We start from the raw sequence: 22,075 nt of genomic DNA, 5'->3' as shown, positions 1-22,075 counted from the left end.
GGAAGGGTACAGGAGGGCTGGAAATGGCACAGCTTTGGGATACTGCCATGAAGCATGGCCAGAACTGTGTGCACCATTGTATAGAACCTATAGGTAAAGAGGCCAACTGCCCACTAAAAACTCCTGTGCCCTCCTTTTTGGAAACCAAGCATAGTTGCATGCAGACAGATGCTCCTGGGGTTTTGTTGCAGTTCAAGCTATGAGAATATAGCTCTGAAAGAAGCAGTAGTTATTGTTCTCCCTGACTCTTTACTCTCTTTAGAAATAGCCAAATATGTTACTTAATAGCTTTTTCTATAAAGCTTCAAGCAATGCTTTGTTGACTTCTGCAGCTGTGAAGGGTAAACTATTGGTATAATATACTTTCATATCTTTAATACAGGCCAAAACCTGACTTTCTTTCTCTCTTTCCAGTAAAATAGCATTTCTGCATTAACCTTTCCCTTTCATAAATGTGCCACTTTCTTAATGCTTTGCCAAATGCCTGCTTTTTCCTTTTATGCATGTAAGTAGAAGCTGCTGTGTGCAATGATTAACAACTGTGTCTGGAATATATCTACAGCTTTTACATCTATTTCTGTTTAGGCCCTGATTCTGCAGACCTTTATGCTTCACTTCACACAGCATGAATCTGCGACTTTTACTCTCACTTTAAAATGTATAATAAAAATGAAATTAACACTTAAACTCTTGCTTTCTTAAATCTATTTGTTACCAAGCTTCATAGAAATATTTATACAACATTTAAACAAAAAGCTATTTAAACAACCTGCTAATTTACTGGATTCTAATTTCCTTAAATTCACATAGAATTATGAAGTAAAACATGAAGTAAATCATGAAGTGAAAAACCCACATATTTTTACATGAAGTAAAACTTAAAAAAAAAAATACATCCATGAAAATGGTAGCAATTGAATTTAATATTTCTGACACACATTATATGAATGATAATTTAAATGAGGAATACTTCCAAGTCAACTTCCAGATCTAAGTGATATCTGAAGTGGGTGACATCAATACTTCATATGCTGTAATGGGCTTATCACTCATGATGGAATGAGCACTGCTGGCAGGAAGCTATGCTTAATATAAACAACTCACACCCAGATTTGTATTCAGCAGTTTCTTGCAAAACTGAAGAGAGGGAAATAGAAAGATGCGATGGGTAAATAGAAAGATGAATGGGAAATAATAGGAAATAGAAATGGGTATAAGATAAAATGAGAGTTATGTAAGACTATATAATAATAATGGGAAAGAATGGGAAATAGAAAGATGGGTATAAGACCAATCAAATATAATCTGCAATAGTTATACTTCTGAGTAAGACTTACCAGTACCCATCAGCACTGAGAGTTCCTCCAGTTTAATCAAATGGCTATAACAAATCTTTATCTTACAACACTATTTCCATACATGTAAAGTTCCATTAAAGGTGAAGAGGATTCCTTCTCTGTATTAGCAAAACTAAATCTGTCCCAGATTCTCAGGCTAATTCGGCTAACAGGGTACTACAACTTCTTTTCCTTATCTAATACTTTAAAAATCATTAAGTCTTCTGACATTGCTGATTATAATAGAGTAGGAAGTAGCAAGTGTGAAATTTTGTATCATGTTTAATATTTTAATCTTTTACTACAGAAACCTACAAAGCAGCAGATAATTACAGTTTTCTAATTTATCATGTTTAAGCATTTTTGCATTACTTCAGACTAAGAAGTACAGACAGATTATCGTCTCTCCTGTGTTTGAACTTGCATTTGAATACTTTAGTACTGTAAGGCCTTGTACAGTACCTAATTGTACAAGATGTGAAGAGAAAGTTGCATAATCTGTTGCTGAGTACAAGTAACATACATTTTCTTACATGGTTATCAGCTCCATACATGGAGAGATAAAGTAACTTTTCCAGGTACCACAGAATGACAGAACAGTTTCAGGTTGAAGGAGCCTTTAAAGATCACCAGTTCAAACCCCCTGCCATGGACAGGGCCACCTTTCACTAGACCAGGTTGTTCAAAGACCCATCCAGACTGGCTTTGACTACTCCCAGGGATGGGGCAGCCACACCTTCTTTGGGCAACCTGTGCCACTGCCTCACCATCCTCATCATAAAAAATTTCTTCCTTACTTTCAATCTGCATCTGCTGTCTTTCAGTTTAAACCTGTTGCTCCTTGTCCTGTCACTACAGGACCTGGTAAAGTCTTTCTCCATCTTTCTTATAAGCCCCCTTTATATATTGAAAGGCTGCAATAAGGCCTGCCTGGATCCTTCTCTTCTCCAGGCTGAACAAGCCCAAGTCTCTCAACCTTTCTTCATAGGAGAGGTCTTCCATTCCTTATTCCATGTTAAAATACATTCCATCCAAAAGCTCTACCTCACTTCCCTACTTTCCTGAGTTCTTACAATAGGTTGGTCTGGAAATTAAATTATCTGGTGCCTTATACCAGTCCCCTAAATAGTCATTCAATTAAAAAAAAAAAAAAATTGCCTATATGTAAGAAATTATAAACTTGGGGTGAATGATTGCATATCTGCATGTATGTGAGTGCACTGGTAAGTTTAGGAGACAATAACAGCAAAGAGCTTGGTGGTTATATTTTAATATACTTCAGCAATTCTCCTAACCTGATCATACACATGAGCATGTTACTAGAATGATCCAGAATATTGCATCAGTGTAGCCAGTGGACATAAACTCTTACTTTTATACCCAAAAGAAAATTAATTCTTCATGTTTATATGTCTCTTAGAGAACAATATTCATGGCCATCACCTTTCTATGCATCTCACATGTAACACACAGAAGATGTTTATATAGAGATGTTTACAAAATAGAGAGCATAATTAGGCATACAGTTATATTTACTTTATATGTATTTCAGAAATTGTTTCTGTATGTATAAAAGAAGTTTTATACAGATAGCTAGCTATGAAGTAAGAAATTGGTATATATCCTTTGTGCTACTTTTTCCTGTTACTATATCTCTTTTTTTTAGATTCTTTCCACCCTTCTTCTCATTTCCCTGTCATTTTCCCCCAGTTTTCCTTTAGTCCGGCATATCCTTCAAATTTCTGGGGTTTGTTTTTTGTTTCTACCTTATACGGGAGCAGGCCTGGAGAACTGTCTGCCTCTCCTCACCATCTGCAGCTGGAAACCATGGCTATAATCATCCCAAATCATTCTTCCCTCTTCTGCCAAACCTGTACCTTAATGGCCTGACACATCTCCACGTCTTTCAAAATTTTACTGTCTTGGCTGGGAAGTCCATGGACCACAACTTTTGCCCTGGCCTCTATATTTATTTTTCCTGAGCTAATGACCTGCATTAAAAGTCAATTTCGTTACTGGCATTTTATGGTCATCATGAAGAAGGAAAGAGTACTCACAGTTTTACTCCAGGTGAGACCTGTGGTATGATGCTCTTTGATATAAGCTTGAAGCTCAGACCAGATGTTCAGATATGACTTCACCCAATCAACATGGCGTGTGTCACTGTAAAAACAGAGACAATACTTATATGTGTGAATGTACTTAAGACCTGAAAGCATTGCTATTCTTGCTTAAAGCAGGTAAAACTCAATGTCTGCCTTAAAGCCATGGACAAATCAGTTAGCAGGCAGCCAGCCAGCCCAGTGCTGAAAATACTGAAGCCTACTACACTAAAAAGCTTTTAGATCCTTCCATAGACAAACAGAGGCAAAGGATGCCTCTAGCACAGGGTGATTCATGAAGGTGCATCATCATTCCAATCAGGCTCCAAGTCAAGTGAAGAAGCACTAAAGGTACATGGAGCTGTGCAGCAGCCTCTCAGACTCAGTTTCAGGGTGCTGACTTTTAGAAAATTAAACATCCATGGGTTCTGTACAGTATTCTAGTTTCCAAGTTCAAATGTAGACACAGTAATACTGGATCATGTTATAGTCATCAGACTAAAATATTTATACATCAAGAATTTTTCAAGTACAAGTCACAGTTGGCTCTGGAAACATTATCTAGAAGGCTTAGTCTTCTGATAGTACAGTAAGTGAAAACAAGAAATGTGTAGAGAGAGAGAAACTGCTTGTAAGATTAAGTCCTTAGTTATGAAAAATTATTACTGAGTAGTGATGGCTATGGACTGGATGTTCACAAGGATTTGGGTGTCTACCTCGTATTTATTTCCTTTGGAATTTGATTCTTAATGTTGCTGAGGATCTGGGTCAACAGGTTTAATCCAAAGCCTACTGAAGTCAAGGGAGAGCCTTCCACTACTTTGGAAGGCATTGTGAAAAACAGGAAATGAATTCCTTGTTAGGGGAAGAACTAAATACCTAAATAATGTACCCTGTTTATAGTGTTAGGTAAGACATTTTCTTCTCCAGAAGTACTAAAGCTATTTTCTAAATATCTTCAGTAACCCCAGCAGGTACTACCTTCCGTAGGTAAACTAAAGCTTCAGGAATAATACAGAATATATATAAAATATAAAATATTATATATAGTACATAATATATATTTAAACCTAGACAATAAATAGAAATCTATACAACAAATTTTTCCTCACTAAAGAGGAAAAACTCAATAGCAAATACTGTTCTTCACAGGGATAGAACAACCAAAAGTCAAAATGTGGCTTCCAAAAGTACCAAATCAACATGATTTATATATGACTTTTCTAAGAGGGCATAGAAAGGACCTGTATTTTTTTCTTTTTTGCTGTCAGCTCATAAATCTGATTCATGGAACTTTTTAATGAATTCCATGTGCTCTTAAAAACAATCCAGTGGTACAGAAAAAAAAAAATCAAATTTGTAGCTATGAGTTGTATACATCTACCACCTAAATGCACACTTTCAAGCAAAGAGCAAGAACAGCCACAGTATGAGTGCACAAATGAGACAAGGATGCACAGCAGCTAGTTGGCCACACACTGATATGTAAATATACATTTGCATATAAGCTTATGATGCGGTAATGCCAGAAAATTACATATAATCTTGTCATTTGCAGACTGAAAACCAGCACTGCTGGTGCTGCTGCCATTCTCACTGCAACATGCTGAGGGTCAAAGATGACGAGGAGAAAATATACTACTGCAAGCAGATTTTATCAAATGCTTTTTAGTTTACAAAATGCTTTCTGTGATGGCACTGTGAACCCTGTCTGTATGGTTAATGCTCTGTTCTCTGGCTACTAGATACTGGGGCTTGGCAACATACCTGTGCTTGTAGTCCTTTAATACCCTGTTAGTATAAAAGGTAGCAGCATCATTCATCTCCTTGACATAAGGGCCTGGTTTAGGAGACTAGGACCATCAAACCATGGTAGCAGGAAATAACAGAAGGAGAAAGGAAGTAAACATTAGTCAGATACTTTCCCTGATGTATTAGGTATATTACAGAACACCTTGATAGACTGAAGAGCTATGCAGATGAGACTGCAGAGTTCTGCAAGATTTGAAACTATTCTGGGCAACACCATCCAGAAGCACATTTACAACCCTTCCAACCATCCCATGTGTCACTCACCACTGCTATCCACCCAAGGGCAGGTATGCTTTCACTGACGGCTGAGAGGTGGTTGAACATTTTACTCCCTCTGTTCCTTTCTCTGAAGTTCTGGATTTCCTGAATCTTCTCTGATATTGGCTTGAGAAGCATTGCCACCTCGTTCTGGGGAAAAAAAGAAAAGACAACACTGCTGTTACAATGGGTGGTCCAAAACCACCCTGTGGTTTAACATTGTCCTCCTGCCCATTGATTTAACAGCTGGAAAGAAAGGTCAGCATATTCTCTACATTAAAGTAACAATTTAATTATCTTCCTCTGGTTGCAGTGGCAAAATGCACAAACATTAATTATTAATAATGTGCTACAGCAAAAATTTTTCCAGCACTGGCAGCATTTTTACATGCTGCCCAGGTTAAGACCCATAGAGATCCCATAGCTCAGAGTTAGCAGAATGCTTGTATTTTTTGTCTGATATCCCTGGAACTTTTTGGGAGGCTTTATACTGGCTTGAGTTTTTAAGTTATTAACAAGTTGTTCTTTCTGTAGAAAACACAAACTACTTGGTGGGTTAAGTAAGTGGCCTCTTATCATCTGGCAACAAGACCAAGAAAGTAAAACACGGAAGGCAATACCAATTTCAGCTTTCCCTATTGGTAAGTTTAAATGTTTTAATTTCCTTTGGCTGCAAGTACTGTGGAAGGTTTTCATGGGAAACATACTGCCTGCAAGCTATTGGGGAAATTCTCCTGCATTATACAGAAACGAATGGTATCTAGGGGAATGACTGCTGAGCGGAAGGAATAGTATCTGGAGTGAAGAGAAAAGCAGAATGAACGTAGAAGCTATGCAGCCTGTTTCCTGTGCAAAGTGAATGCTAATCACACTGGAAAAAACAATTCAGAGCACTAACTTACAGGGAAGAATTCTTCCACCACTCAGAAACAGCACACTGAGGGGCAAGGAGTCTTTAGTTTACAAGCAAAACAACCGCTGTACCTTGCAATCCTACAGAATGTTTCTATAAAATCAGTCCAATTCTTTACTGCAAAAGGATGCCTGCAGAACCTATATGATGTCCCACCAAAGAGAGTGCACTGTTCTGATTTTCCCTGGCACTTCACTCAAAAATCACTTAGGATGTAACTGAACAGAATGTTTTTTCTCACCTTTTCTCAGGACTACTTATTCAATGGAACTAAGTGCTTGTTGGAGACAACTAATCCTCATATTCTTGAGCACTAATGCTGTCATGATGCATAGCAGATGATGTGCGCAGATGTCCTGCTTCATCTCTGTCATCTGTAAGATATTTTTTTCCATCCTTCCACAAGACCTCAGCTTTCAGAATTTTATGTTACCTTAAAATAAGCATGTCTGCTATGGCTCAACATAGGTCAAAAACTCCGAACAAGATGACAAAAAGAGGATCTGCATTTTTAGAAGAATTTTAATCCAGCTATGGAGCCTAAATATTTTAGTGGTTATGTAATTTTGAGAAAGGCCTATGCATCTGTAAAGCATGGGGATACTTGGTCTTTTCCTACAACAAAAGGGATTGGAAGAAAAGAAATATTTACAGTCTTGCTGGGAGACTTAAAGTGGTTTTGTTGATGGCTTAATGACCAGCGTAAGTCATTAAGTCTGAAAAAGCCCTGAAACCTCCATCGTTTGTAGTTCTCAAAAGCTGATTTTGTTGCCATAACACGATAAAGTCTGCAAGAATTCTTCCTTCTAATTTTCGCTTGTTTACAGCACGCTGCAGCTGGTCGGTTCTTTCTTATTTTCCAGGGAAATCTTTCAAGTATGACAGTAGTTAACAAAACTGAAATTTAAGAAAGTGCTTGTTCTGCTTTGATATTATGCCAGTTTTTCCTCACATAAAGTCTAAGGGATATTTACAGTCCTTAGCTTACTGTGAATCTTCATGGCCCAGTTCCAGCCAAAGAGAATATCAGGGCTAAAAATACAGCTCGACAGATGCCTGGTATATCTAGACAGCACTGGGAGGCAGCACGTTTCTGTGGATAGGGCACTGAAGTGGGAGTCCATAAATGGGGGTTCTCTTTGTAGCTCTCCCACCAAATTATCATCAGGTTTCAGGAAAGCTGTTCTCTTTCTGTGTTTCAACTTCCCCATACAAGGAACTGTTTTATTCTGTAGAACACTTTGATATCTACCGATAAGAAGGCAAAATTAGGGCCAAACATTTTCCTGAATGGTACCATAAGACCCACACCTCCTCCTACTCCTCCTGGAAAAACTCCTGATCACTTTTGTGTGGGTTTTCTATCAGTGGTACAGACAGAATTTCTATCCCTCAGAACACAGCACTTAACCTGTTCAGCCAATCAACTGTTTACAAAAATGTAGTGGATTTATGTAATTTCACAGAAAAAGTGTCCCATGGGAACTTTAAAGGTGATACATATATTGCTAAGGAAGGTGGCTCAAAGCCATCATTCATTAGGCACTGCAATGACACCAGAAAGAGCCACGAAGAGCTTGAGGCTTTGCTGAGCTCTGTCTCATGTGAGATGGGCAAATCAGTCCAGCCTGCCTTCCCCTCGCTGTGCCCTCAGCTTGTTCTGCAATAGCTGCTGCCTGCCTGGCTGCACAAAATGTGCATGAGTTTTTGTGCAAGCTTCTCATGATTCAAGTTTCTGTGTTAGGGTTGGATACCAAGAAATACCAGCCTGCAAGGAATATCTTCATTGAGTCCTGTCTCCCTGCAATCAGTTCTAAATTTCTAGTTAGTGATTAAACTGCAGATGAATGATAGTGTATACAGCATATGGGTGTAGAAAGGTTCATTAATTCTGGCAGTAATCAATCAATCAGTCTTATTTGGCTCTACAATGCAGAACCAGTTGTGCTGAGAGTTCTACAAGAATAATCTCTTTATTGCAATGAATATTAAAACAGCTGATTGTTAATAATATTATTGTCTATAGTGTATCTCTAAGACAAAATGAATTCAAGGAGATGAATCAGAGCTGTTGGAAAAATCTTCAGAATGCCTTTGGCATGTGCTAGATAAAATTTCTTGTCATTTAAGACACAGCACAGTTGTTTAACAAAAATTTAAGAGCCTTTGTATAAACACCACTCCTATTATAATATCGGTTTTGCTGAAATGTTTAAAAATGCAACAGTGGAACAATTTAGAAATATCGAAAGTAACTCCCAGTACGCCTTTGTCCTTTTCTATGAATTATTAAAACCAGATGGTCTTTTAAGATATTAATACCTGAACAACCAGCCAGCTTTGATCCAAATCTTACAACTCTTACTACAAAATCAAGAGTAGTAAGACTACAGCAATGATTAGTGAAAACACTCCAAGAAAGTTACAGCAAGCAACAAGAACTGCCTTAGGCTTTGGCTTTAGAGACTTAACAGTCTCAGCCCAGTCTCATAAAATGGCCTGGCATACCAGTATTACAACAGACTGCATCAAACAGACTTTCTTCTTCTTCTTCTCATTTTTGTAATACTCACATAAGAAGTTCCCCAAATGACAGGTTTAACAGGACTGGGGCACATCGATTTAATTCAGGAGAATGGCCAAACTTCTGGCAGTTATAATTCCTGTGATTTGCCTGTGAAATCACACTAAACTGAGTGGCTTGCTTAAACTTTGGCTGCTTGAGCCAATGATTACTTGAAAACTTCAGCTTTAATTGGAGAGAACGGGTATTTTCTCAGAATCATTGTTGTTCAGAAACCTGCCAGCATGAATCACAAAGGCACAAAAGCCAGCAGGTAAATAAAAATACAGTTTTTAAAGATCTTATGTATTTTTAAGCTAATTTTACATGGGCTTGAGGGTAAGGTTGTTTACTGAAGAAATCTTATGTTGATGGGTGGTAAAACAATTCAGACCTCACTATTATACTGTTTAAATCAACCTGACCTATTATGCAAAAACCATGGCAAGGGAACAAATACCCTTTTAAGTTATGCTAACTAGGGGGGTGGCAACCTTTGGCATAGGAGCAGTAAAAGAAAGCTGAGAGCATTTGGCATCAGCAGCCCCTTCATTTTCCTCAGCTGCAAACAGAACAGCATGACTACAACCTTTATTCCAGGGTCTATGCTTCGCTTCTTTTCTTCTGTGAGTTCAAAATCTCCATCATACTTACGCTGTATTTTTCACAAGCAAGTTTGAAACATGGAGTTGATCTGAATCAGCTGTCTTTGTGTATGTTGGCAAGTAGTGCAGCCTAATACGAATGGTTCTGTAGAGCAAAACAGTTGGTGCTGAGGACTGACATTCACACTATATGTGTGTGTTGGGGACTATTTTGGACTAGCTGTAAACTGCGGTTTAGGTGGTGTCTGGGAGTGTATCTTCCATGTCACTTCATCAGAAAGATACCCATTTTGAATACCCTAAGACTTCTCTACAATGTGAATCACAGCATAGTAAATGGGGCTGATTTAAATGAAGAATATAGTCCCACTGTGAATTAAAACAGTAATGCAGACACAGCCATTATCTCTGCAAATGCCTAGTACAGTCCAACCCCACATTTCATCCTTTCAAGGGATGAAAGATGCAATGGATAGCATTCACCAGACTCAGTTCTAACAACGTAAAAGGTGAGCATCTGCTCTCAGCTGAGTCTTGATCTTCTCATTGTAAATGAAGAAAGAGATGCCCCTGAGGAATTCTTTCTACCTACTAATAGATGTTAGAAGACGAGATAATAGAAGACATTAATAGATGTGAAGAATGTACTCTAGAGGTTCTGCCATTTACTGTAAAGAGAGCCTAGAAAGATAACTTGCACAACATGCCTGCCTTGATAGTTAAAGCTGATAAGCAGAATCCCATCTGTGTCTATAAGAATAAGATACGGGTAGCTTCAGTGACCACCAGTAAGATGCATTTCTGCTTTGAGTGGCTATGATTCTAGAACTAAAATAGTTTTAGATTAACTATAATTTCCCTTTTCATTATTACTTCCTAAGTGCAATACTACCAGCTTCTGTTGGCAGCTGCCAAACTGTTCTTTTAGCACTGCCTATCTCCATATCTCCTTGCAGAAAGTATTCCATATTTGCTGCCACAGTTTTACTCTTAAACTTGCAGTGTAACCAACTGCACCTTAATCCAATGTTTTGCAAGCATTTTCTGATTGGCAGTAGAGACCATCAGTGAGATCTTTCTCTAAGATCATTACATTCATGTACCTCTAGTATTCTGATATTTTCAGTCTTCAAAAGTCTCCTCCTACCTAACTACACAAACACATTAATTTATTCTGGTCTCATTTTCTTAGACTGTAGCTTTTCAACATAGTGATGTAACAAGTGTTTGATTTGTTTGTCAATAGTACAGGTTCTGCCACTTCAACTCACTGCTGTGCAACAGTAGGACTACGGCCCAGAGAGACAAATCTGCAGAAATATCTAGTCAGCTTCATTAGCACAGAAGCTCAGACACATTTGTGTGCTTCCAAAGTGACCTAATTGGTATTTGGCTTTTATTCCTCTTAGATAGCACATAAGTTCTCAATCTAACAGCCAGTATTAGCTGTAGCAATTTTGTGCTTTTGGAAACAAAATCAGGGAAGACCAAACCATACCCCACATCACAGATTACTAGTTTAGTCATTTGTGGGTTTATTTTGAAATGGAAACTCATAGGGAGGGCAAATGGAGAGAAAAGTGAAAGACAAATAGCTTTTAAGCAGTGGCCAGGGCGTGATGCGAACTGCATGCATCAGCCTACAGCAGTGCAGAATCACACGCAATGATTTCAGCCACGACTCTAGCTGGTTTTTAATTGGACTTGAACACTCTATGTATTGTTTTCCGGTCCAGTACAGCTCTCCATGGGCAGTATATTTAGCAGAAGAAAGGTCCTTCTGCTTTAGGCACACAGGCAACATCCCACACCTAATCAACAAGAACAACTACACTAATGAACTGTTATCAACCTTTTGATTTACTACTCTTCAATCTCTGTTGTGTGATCATAGTCCACGTCAGTGAGGTCTGGGGCATTCCAGGTAGCTAAGCTCTGTTAGAAGATGGTGTTGTGCCACAATTGTTTTGTTCACAACATCTGAGATCTGACGAATCTTTGCTAAGGCCAAGCAGATTTCACATGGGGTATGTCCAAGGACAAGGACGTTAGATGGTGCAGGCTTCCAGCTTTGGACATTCATGTGGTTCACCTGAGATCTCCCCAGAGACAAACTGTCTCTGCTAACTTTCAGAATTGTGGTTTGATTTAGACCAAAGGAAAATTACAAAAATTGAAATAACCTGTGAACCAAAAAGCTCTGCTTTTCAGTCAGCTGTATCCCCAGTGCTTTCCCTTTTAGAAGATGATGTGCAGTCCAGAAATCCTGGGGAACAATTGTGTAGCACAGAGGAAGGAGTGCACTGTTTTGGATTTGTGTTCAGCAGAAACAATGACTATGAAAATGGGAAAGGGAACGTCCCATCAGCATAGCTCAGTGGGATCTGACCTCATGCAGTTTGAATATGAACGCTGCCTCAGGGATTGAAAACTAGCCTGGTGATTTTAGGACATTATTTTAGGACACAGCAGAATTCCAGTAAGAGTCCATAGGATCCCCAGATGAGGAGCTATACAAAATACAGAGTACCATCTTTAATAATGTCTTCCTTATGGGGTGATGCTGTTCTTAGTACAAGTGTAGATGTACTGAAGTAAAGAAGTGCAATGAGCCTTTGCTTACTGGAGTCCGGTTCTTGTACAGAATATAAACTGCTGGAGAGTCTGTGCCTGGTGGTGTTGATGTCAGCCAGTCTAGAGGAATGTAGTAGTGTGCATTTCTGGTTCTATTTCTCTTCCATAGAGGCTGGGAGATTCGGTTTTCTGTATTCCCTGGATCATTAGGTATCTCTGGGCCTTCTTACAGCTGAATGCACTGGCCCTGGGGCAGAACTGACTCTCAAATGCATCTATTTTTATATTGCAGGGGCTATTGACCTGGGGGTTTTGGCAAACACAAGTGAGGAAAGGGAAGTAGTACAAGGATACCTACAGAGATTTATAGCAAAGACACTGAGGTGCTTTAGCATGTCCAAAGAAGGGCAATGAAGCTTTTGAAGGATTTACAGCACAAGTCTCATGAGGAGCAGCTGAGGGAACTGGGGTTGTTTAGACTGGAGAAGGCTCATGCAGGACCTTATCACTCTCTACAACTACCTGAAAGGAGGTTGCAGTGAGGCTGGTGTCAGTCTCTTCTCCCAAGTAACAAGTGAAAGAACAGAGAGAAATGGCTTCAAGTTGCACCAGGGGAGGTTTAGACTGGATATTAGGAAAAATTCCTTCATCAAAAGGGTTGTCAAACATTGGAACAGGCTGCCCAGGGAAGTGGTTGAGTCACCATCCCTGGAGAGATTTGTATGACATGGTTTAGTGGTGGACTTGGCAGTGTTAAGTTTATGGTTGGACTTGATGATCTTACAGGTCTTTTCCAACCTAAATGATTCTATGATTCTGTGATCAGAAAATATCATGAACTTCAGGTTGGTTAAATGCAGCTGAGTGCCTTTGAGACAGAACTGTGAGATAACAGGTGTCAGGGGGCTGTCTGGACCCGAAACTGAGTTTGCAACAATATCCAAAAATGAGCCTGTGAACACTGTAAAGCAGCAGGCTAGCAACTGAAAAATGTCAGTTGGTCCATCGCTGTGTCTGTGACCACATGTTGTATGCAGTTGTAGGCTTGCTGATAACAGAAATATGTTAACGGTTTGGCAAGATTTCAGAGAAAAGGAGGGGGAAGGGGCTTGCTTTGGAGCTCAGGGCTCTCAGGCTCTGACCATGTCACTCTTGACACCTTCTGTAAGACCTGAGGACCTTAAAAGGACTGGACCAAATTCTTCCTTAAGCTATTTCTAGATACAGAGGTGCAGGTTTGCAGCAGTCAATGAGTAGAATGGCAACAAAAATTGGCTCAAACTCTTTTGCTTAAGTAAGTAATAAATCAGCAATCTGAGAAGTATCCTGCTCTTCATATTTCTGGAAAACAGTACAGGTGATCCCAGTAAATATGAGGAAAAGTAGTGGGAAATGGAATGACATGAGGTAGTTAGAACAAAAATGCTGCTAGGATGCAGAATAAGAAGTGTCAGGAGTCCTGTAGTAGAAAGGAGAAAAAAAATTAACCATCTTACACTGACAGAGAGCAGGGAACTGTAAATCTTCATCTTTGATTTCTATATAGAAATTCTGAGAATGAATCCTTTGTTCAAGGAAATTGCCACAACTGTTCTACCCTACAACAGATTTTTTGCTTGGCTATAAAAAATTAAAAGCCTTAGGATTTGCTCTTATGGCTCAAACTCTAACTTCAAATGCAGTTTCCTGGGTTTCAGTGGGGTTTTTTTCCCCCTTTTCCGGGAAAAAAAGGGAAAGCTCTCCTTTACCTCTCACTTTCTTCCACCCCATTCCTCCCACCTGTGTGTTGAATCTCTATGTTTAAGATAGGTATTTAGTTGGAATGTTTGTCTGCACAGTGTTAGTAATTAAACCCATAAACTCTGGCGGTCATATGAACTCAGCATTATTTTTTAATAAGAAATTGCATACTCATTTATAGTCTGAATTGCCTCTGTCATTTAAATCTGTAGGACTTCTTACCACAAGTGTGCTCATCTGGATATGTTTATCTTGATTCACAGAAAAACTTATCTCATTAACTGGTTCCTATTATGGGAACAATGGATCACTCACACCCTCAAGCAACTCTCAAAATTGTTTGAACTCTTAAAGTGAAATGAAACAACCGTAAAGTCAGTATGTAAGTTACCATTCACAAAGACTTCAGTGCAGTGACGAGCAGTGATCTCGTACATTAGTATTCATGACCATAAATTGGACAGATAAACTTGCTCAAGGACACTAATAACTTTTAAAATTATTATTCAATAAAAAAATAATGTTTCAGTCAGAACTGTATGTGGCTTAGAGTATGTGGAATAAAGTTTTGTGAAAGTTTGTGTTAAAATCCATGCTCTCAATTGCTCAAGCAACTTGTAAATGTATGGTCTCAAAACACTTTTTAAACAACTTCTCACAGAATACAGCAATATCCTAATTTATTTCCCTTCTCCGTCTTCTCTGTACTATCTATGTCTAGTAAACGATTTATAATAGACATTTTTTGGCTTTAATGTTTGAAATTTGGCGTCAGAAAATGATTTTTAGTAAGTGGATGAACTGAAGAATCCCATCCTGCTGAATGAGCCTGTATCCAGCAGTCATTAGCTGGGACATACACAAACAGGAATATCAACCAGTGGTTTTGTCATGTGATCTCTTCCACTGCACATACAAATATAGAACATGACCATAAAAAGTAACAGAACATGCTGTCTGCAAAGTAATTTATTGCAGTTGATGCTGGATTGGCATGCCAGCTGGAATTACCTTCTCAGCTCCTACTATTTTCACATATACAGATAATACAAGGCTGTGCACTGCAACAGATTCCAAATGAAAAAATATCAACATTATTAACAAGAAGCAAAGCTCTGCCAAAGCAACTTCAGCAAGCTTAACTGTTTGAAAATGTTTGCTAGTGACTCATAGCAGGAGTTAAAGAGCTAAATGAATACTAGGGCTTCAACATTTTCATAGAGGGGAGAAAGTACTGCTTTTGTACGAGATACATTTCTCTCTTTGCTGAGCACAAAAAAAAATCTAAGGATTATTATACATGTAGGAGCTTTCTTTTTGTTTGAATTCCTTATTCATTAGCTTGTAAGCTGCAAGAGCTGAGCTAATTTATTTTTCCAGGGCATTTTCCCCTCCCTCTTCTTTTTTTTAAAGGCACCATGTATGACATCCCAACATGACAGGAACTCAGTAAATCCCCTCAGTCTCCACACCGCTGTCTCTGAATGTCTACAAAGCTACTATGCCATAATCGCAACTCGCTGGCTCATTCACAGCTTTACATTATAAAGCAAACAGTCTAGACTGCTGAATGACAGAATTACTCTCTTTTCTCTTGCATTTATAGATATGCTGTCATCTTCATTTGCTTTTCTCTACCCTGTGCATTCTGGTACACTAATGATTAGCTTTCCTGTTTGGATTCCACACTGACTCCATGGCTCTAGGCTATAAATACAACCAGAACCTAGATGACATCACGTCAACAAGGTCCTGTGGGTGAGGGGAAGGACCCCTGCTTTTTCCTTCTTCTGCGTTAGCTGATGATAACCAGCTTTTTCAAAATGGTTAACCAATATGGCTTTACAGTAGGGCTTTTGTCCCCACTACTATGGAGACATAAAAAGCCTAGTGCCTGGAACTATCACTTTCTGCAGTGGAAAATACTGCTCAAGTTGCACAAAATAGGCAGCGTTCAATTATTTTTAAGTTTGTCTATAGTATAGCTGAATGTACCTGTGCAAAAAATATATGGAAAGAAGAGAACAGGAATGAATAACAACATATGTTTGCCTATAAAAAATGTGTACCTAGCAGTCTTTATTTTAACAAAAGTTAAGTAACTGGACTGGGTTTGTCCTTAGTGAGAAAGAAACTTTACTCTTTAATACTCCTGGTATTTTAACTATGGAATGATGTGTACACATGTGTCATGTGGCACTTCCTCAGTGCTAAAAGATAGTTAAATGATAAAAGTATACTTTCTTGCCTTTAACAAGTTGCAGAAATCTATGCAAGCCTGGTAACATGCAACTAAGATGTATGGATACACATAGCCAAGGTTTTTATTATGTATTGCTTTTCTTAATGCTTCCATAACTGTCATTCTGGATTCCTGGAGAAACTCTTTCTACATATTTTTGTTTGTTTGTTTTGTTGCCATTTTTAAATGAAAGTTTCTGAACTTGACAGTTCAAAAAATCTCAAAGCCTTGACTTGAGATCAGAAAGTTGTAAGGGTGAAAGTGGGGAGAAGCCATTGCCATTCTCACTTGAAAAGCAGAGAAAATCATACCGATAGCACATCAGCACAGGAGGCCAAGCTGAGTCACAGTTTCTACTCTTACCAGAGCTCAGACAATACCAATACTTCAGAACTTCACATTACATTGTGTGTCATTAGAAACTGTTCATTGGGGAATATTTTACCTAGGAGCATAAAGAGTTTTGTGGGCCACTGGGTGCAATTGTATTTGCAGACAATATAAATGACTGCCTGAGGCCTGTACGAATGGGAATTTTGCCTATTCTCCATGAGTTGTGACCCACTTTTACTCTCTGAGATCAGGGACAGCTGGAAAAACAACTGATCCCTTCTTGCTTGGAGCTCTATAAATCTAAAGTCTTGCCTGGAATATCTGTGGCTTTTTTTTTTTTTTTCCTTGAGTATCTTTGCCATTCAAGCATGCTGATTAGAAAATCTTTTAATTTGTGTCTCTAAGAACAATAGTTACAGCAAAATTAATTTATACCAGTTGCTGAGAGTTCTGATTTGAAAATACAGTTTCATGCACTATGGAGTGAGGAGCTAGTGGAAAAAGACACAACTGAAGGCCATATAGCATCCGGGGGGGCTAGCAAAAAGCTGTTCTATTCCATGGCATTTCCAGCTTCCAGAGAAACACTGCCAACAGAAGTCTTCACTCTCTTCACACTCCAGAAAGGAAGGTTTCAAGGATGGTCCCACAGAAGGGCTACATAATTGCTATTCGCAGGAATGATACAGTGCTACTGGTCAAAACCTTGTGCCCTCTAGAAACTATAAATGAGATTTCATAACAGTTCCACAGCTTTCCTGAGTTTTCTCGGGGAGGATTTAAATAGTCGACACTAAAATAAGTATATAAATCAACTTGATATAAATTGTTTTTTCATTTTGTTGGCAATATGCTTTGCCTTCCTTCCAGAACTGTCCTAACCTAGACCTCAGCTTGGAGAATACTGAGTCTATGGGCCAGTATTGATTTTCCTCTCACTAGCTTACCCCCTGACTTCAAAGTCTGTCATATAGCATCCGGGGGGGGGGGGCTAGCAAAAAGCTGTTCTATTCCATGGCATTTCCAGCTTCCAGGGAAACACTGATCCCACTTACAGCTGTGAAGTGGAAACCTCCTATGGTTTCTTCAATGATCTTATGTGTATTGGTGCAGAAAAGGTTCTTAACTCTGCACCATGGCTTTCTCATTATTACAGCACCATGGTAATAAAACTGAAAGCAAGCCTCTAAGTGCACCGCATAAATAAAGTAACAAATAAAAGCAAACGCAGGGATTGATAACATATAGGAGCACAGCCTTTTTAATACATTGCCTCTTGCAACTCTAGGTCACTTTTCTTACCTCTTGAGGCTCTTGACATTGGGATGCTAATACCAGGAAAGATCTCTGTGCTTGGAAAGCAGCACGTACCATCTCTGCCTGTAACAAAAGGAGGAATATAAATTAAAGCTTAGCCTGTAACCTCCAATACCTCTTCTTGGCAGCTCAAAGTCAAGTGTGACAGCTCAAATCTTTCTTGCTGCTTCTCATCTAAATCATAGCAACACTGACTGGAAAAAATGTACTACAGTACTGGCTTAGCTATAAATTTTTTTTGAAATCTAAGGTTAAGTTCCCTATCTTCTTCAGATAGGAAATCAAATTAGCTGATATGCAGTCTTTTGGTTATCATTTATAAGATCAGTCGCAGAACTTAATTTTAACAGAAAATGTCTCAGCATTTTAATGGTGGTGTTCATGCTTGAGCGCATGGTATCAATTTATTACTGTCAAGAACGGCAACCTGCAAACTATCTGTTGAACTGTAACTTAGGCTGCAGGGAAGTTTAAGAAGAGTTGAGCTTGATGTATTTGCTGAGGGACTATGCTGTAATTCATTTCTTGCCTGTCCTCTGTCAGCACACTCTAAGACTAATGGCTATGAGAGATGGTAGGTGAAGGTTTTTGTACAATTTTCCCCCACAGAACTCTATAATTTGGGTTAAAGCTGCATGTGACAACATGTTTACATGCTAACAGTGTGGAGGGGAGGTAAATCTCTATACTTACAGGTGCTCCTTACTGTTCAAATCTGTGGCCTTTTGGGGTTTTTCTGAACACTACACGTTTTCTGTACATGATGCACATTGGTTAGAATCTAATTGCTGTTTCAGTATCACCTATACCTCATTCAGGTGGATGAGTAGTGACTAGGAGAAAGCATTACTGGAATAGAAAAGTACTATTCATAGCTGGTGTATATTGCTAAATAAACCCCAACCCAAACAAAATGCTGTTAAGTTAATCTAATATGAATGGGTGCATTTATAATAATTTTGTGAAAGGCTGGAAAAGCTCATGATGTTTTCCTTGGGGTTTCTTCAATCTAAAAAGAAAAAAGGAAATTTTATATACAGGCCTATGTGGATGCAACTTAAAATACATAAAAGTCAGCAAATTTGAAGTTGTAGCAAAGTAAAACAGCCAAATTATATTTATTCATCTTAAAATGTGATGGCATGAATAAAAGATAACCTGTTTGTTAGGATGAAAATCACTGCAAGGAAGATGTTAAAAGAGGCCCAACTTGGACAGCGTTTGGAGAGAAGAGGATATTATGGTCTGACAGGCTAAGATTTGGAAGAGGGTAATCATCTCTATAAATGAAGAAATAAATAATAAGGGAAAAATTATATGAGCATAGGAAACTCAAATCTTCCAGACACAGACATAAATAACAGCAAGGTTTAGATGTTCTTCAGCATTTCAGAAGATGGACTTTTTGGTAGAGAAATTCATAGAACAACAAAGTCTGCTATTTTAAGTTTAGTGTTTTTGGAAATAATCTATGCTTGCTGGGCAGAAGGGAGGAATTGTAGGAAAGGGCTGCAGTCTCCTAATGAATAAAGAACTAAAGCAAGATACTAAGAATAATTATGAAACCCCCAAAGAGTGAAAAGAGGCCTTGATTAGCAAGAACTTTTTTCTCAGGCCTTATAAAATCCAGAAGCAAAGGAATGATGGGTAGAGGCCTTGTTGACGTGTACCTTGCTTAGAAAAGTAAAACAAAGCCTTTTTTTTTTTTTTTTTTTTTTAAGCTACTGGAACAATAAGGAAATAAACTGATGAAGTGAGACCATGGCAGTGACCTGAAGGGTAAGCTGGGCATGCCTGCATTCTTCTTGATGTATAGCTTACTTGTTGTTGGATAAATGCTTTTCCGTAATTTCAAGTAATTTGATGTACATAAAGATACTGAAAGGATGGCTAAAGAGAATGATGATAAATCAATGGGAATTACATCTTTATATGGAAGTCAAATTCATGTAGCTTAGAGTAACAAAATAATTGGGTCCATAGTATTTCATTCTACAGTACCGAAGATGCTGGCAGATGGAAGCACAAGTAGAAAAGATTTTAAATGTGTATCATTTGGAGACAGTAGCAGATGACAGAAGTATGCAAATACACCCAAGAAAAGGTGGAAAAAGTACGTTGAGATTTTATGGCTATTAGTTTGACTTCGGCACATTTAGAATGGATTTGAAATGAGTGATTACACACAGGAAAATTAAAAATGGGAGAGATTACAATGGGACTACCTGTGGTTAAAATCATTACTTTTGGGGATTGTTTAGAGTTTTCAGTTTCTTAGACAAGGACAATGTGTCAAAAGTGTGGCTTTTTACATTTTCTTATTATCCTATATTTATAGGATGCTGGAAACATTCAGTGCTCAGTGGATTAGATATTGGCTGCAACGCTTGTGCTGTATGCCCAGAATTTATTTAGCCCAAAAAGCTTTTAGTGTGTAGAGATCAGAGAACTTGCATCTTTCACCTCTGAATTTAAATCTTAAGCAAAGGATCATGCTAAAAAGTTTTTGCATTTTACAAGCAGAAATTTGTTAAGACTTCTGCCACAGTTTCTTCCTTTTTTCCCCAAAAGCATTAAAAATGGCTGAGTTTTACTGTTTCTGAGCATTCAGGACTTCTTTCCATGCATCCCAGTAAAGTAATAGACGAGCCTCCTCTCATTAAGAATGCATTAGTTCAGTCTATTACCATTCCAGTTCTCTCCTGTAGTCTTTGAAATGTGACACTTCATTGCTACCTCCTTCTATTTAGCAGGCAGCCTGTGTGACTAAGCAGACAGCACTATCTTTTATAGGCAGATAACTCTTTCATTAGACCATCACATCCAGTGGAAGACTAATGAGTGAAAATGGACCAGGGGGATTTTTCTCAACAGCTGTGTGGCTCAGGCAAAAGACTGCCACAGAATAAATCAGCTGAAACTCTTTCAGTTATAATGAATGATAGTCATGAAGCCCAAGTGTCAAAAATGCATGGTTATCATGATTAAATTTATTGGAGTAGACTAGACCACAAACTTGTACACATCTATCTGCAGACAGAAATGGGCATATTTTGAAATAACAGTAATTTTCAACTTGGGTCATCCTTTTGGCATTCTTGGGACTATCTATGGACATAGCAATCATCAGAGAGCTAAGGTGAATATTTGAAGGAAGCAAGTTCCTCAAATAATTTCCTACTTTGCTTTTAGCAGTTTGTTTCAGGGGCTGGAGGAGTCTGCTGTGATTGTAGAACTGAATGCCAGGACTGTGTGGCATTCCATTCACCACCTCAGTTTCCTCATCAGTAAAGTGTGGAATAAGGTGTCTCAAACCTTTACCTCAGATATGTTTGAGAGCTGAGTTAGGTGACTGATATGGTTGGAAGAGCTGAAGTCTGACATGTATGCAATGTCAGTTGAATTCCATGCCTGTTGAAACCTGTGGCTGACCTACAGTGAGTGACCTCTCTGTTGCCCTTGCAGTAACAGTAAAGACAGGCCTCTTTACAGTTAAGCCTACCGAAGTTAATGTAGGAATCATACATACTTAGAATCATCCTTTTAATAGCAACTGGTTTAACTTTCTCTGTCACAATGCCAACTACTAATATTTTCCAGAAGCCATTGCTTGAAAAATTGCTACAGGCCCTATAAGAGATGTCTAATGGTGATCATGCTTCTGACCTGTTTGAAGTAGTGAGTGTAGATTCCACCTGAACTTGCACTGCTTCAGGCTGAGTAGACACAGATGTACTGAAACTGAAGCTTAAAGTTTGCTTTGGCAAAGTTCAGTTCTCCATAGCAGATGTGATTTTAAGATCTGTCTCCTTCTCATTTTAAATGTTTTATTCAGTCTAAGTTACCCATCACACTGGTATCCAAGCACTAATAAATACAAATGTTATTTAGGTGACAACAGTTTGGCAAACTACAAGAGGAAACAAGTCACATGCATTCAGATCTCAAGTTACAAGTAAATTCAGTCTTTCAAAAAAAAAAAAAAAGAACTAAATAGAAGAGAAATGAATAAAGGATTTCCTCATTAAATTTAGTCAAGAAAATTACCATATTGACCTGAAAATACTAAATTTGTCAAACGTTACTAAATAACATAGTTCCTCAGAGTCATACCACTGAAAAGCATAATGTAAATATTAGAATCCACTGGATTCTGTTGTTGAAGAATAACACACATCTTCACATATATACTAACATTATATAAATGTAATGCTAACATTAACAGTGATAATTTGCAAATCAAAATACAGATCTATATACATTTTGGATTTCTAAAATA

General features: G+C 38.3%; 1 protein-coding gene across 1 annotated transcript in view; it reads right to left on the bottom strand.

Moving 5' to 3' along the window:
• Positions 1-22,075, bottom strand: part of CAP2 (cyclase associated actin cytoskeleton regulatory protein 2) — a gene marked incomplete at both ends in the record, with an annotated part of 54,946 nt that overhangs the window by 17,515 nt on the left and 15,356 nt on the right. The window contains 4 exons of the mRNA XM_080611115.1: positions 3,395-3,500; positions 5,207-5,292; positions 5,516-5,659; positions 17,782-17,859. Coding sequence (XP_080467241.1) covers positions 3,395-3,500; positions 5,207-5,292; positions 5,516-5,659; positions 17,782-17,859 — 414 coding nt within the window. The remainder of the gene's footprint in view (positions 1-3,394; positions 3,501-5,206; positions 5,293-5,515; positions 5,660-17,781; positions 17,860-22,075) is intronic.

The sequence above is a fragment of the Psittacula echo genome (assembly GCF_963264785.1).
Source record: "Psittacula echo genome assembly, chromosome: 2".
In the NCBI taxonomy this organism is placed as follows: domain Eukaryota; kingdom Metazoa; phylum Chordata; class Aves; order Psittaciformes; family Psittacidae; genus Psittacula; species Psittacula echo.
The sequence above is the reverse complement of the archived record's forward strand: the minus strand, read 5'-3'. Positions and strand labels throughout refer to the sequence as shown.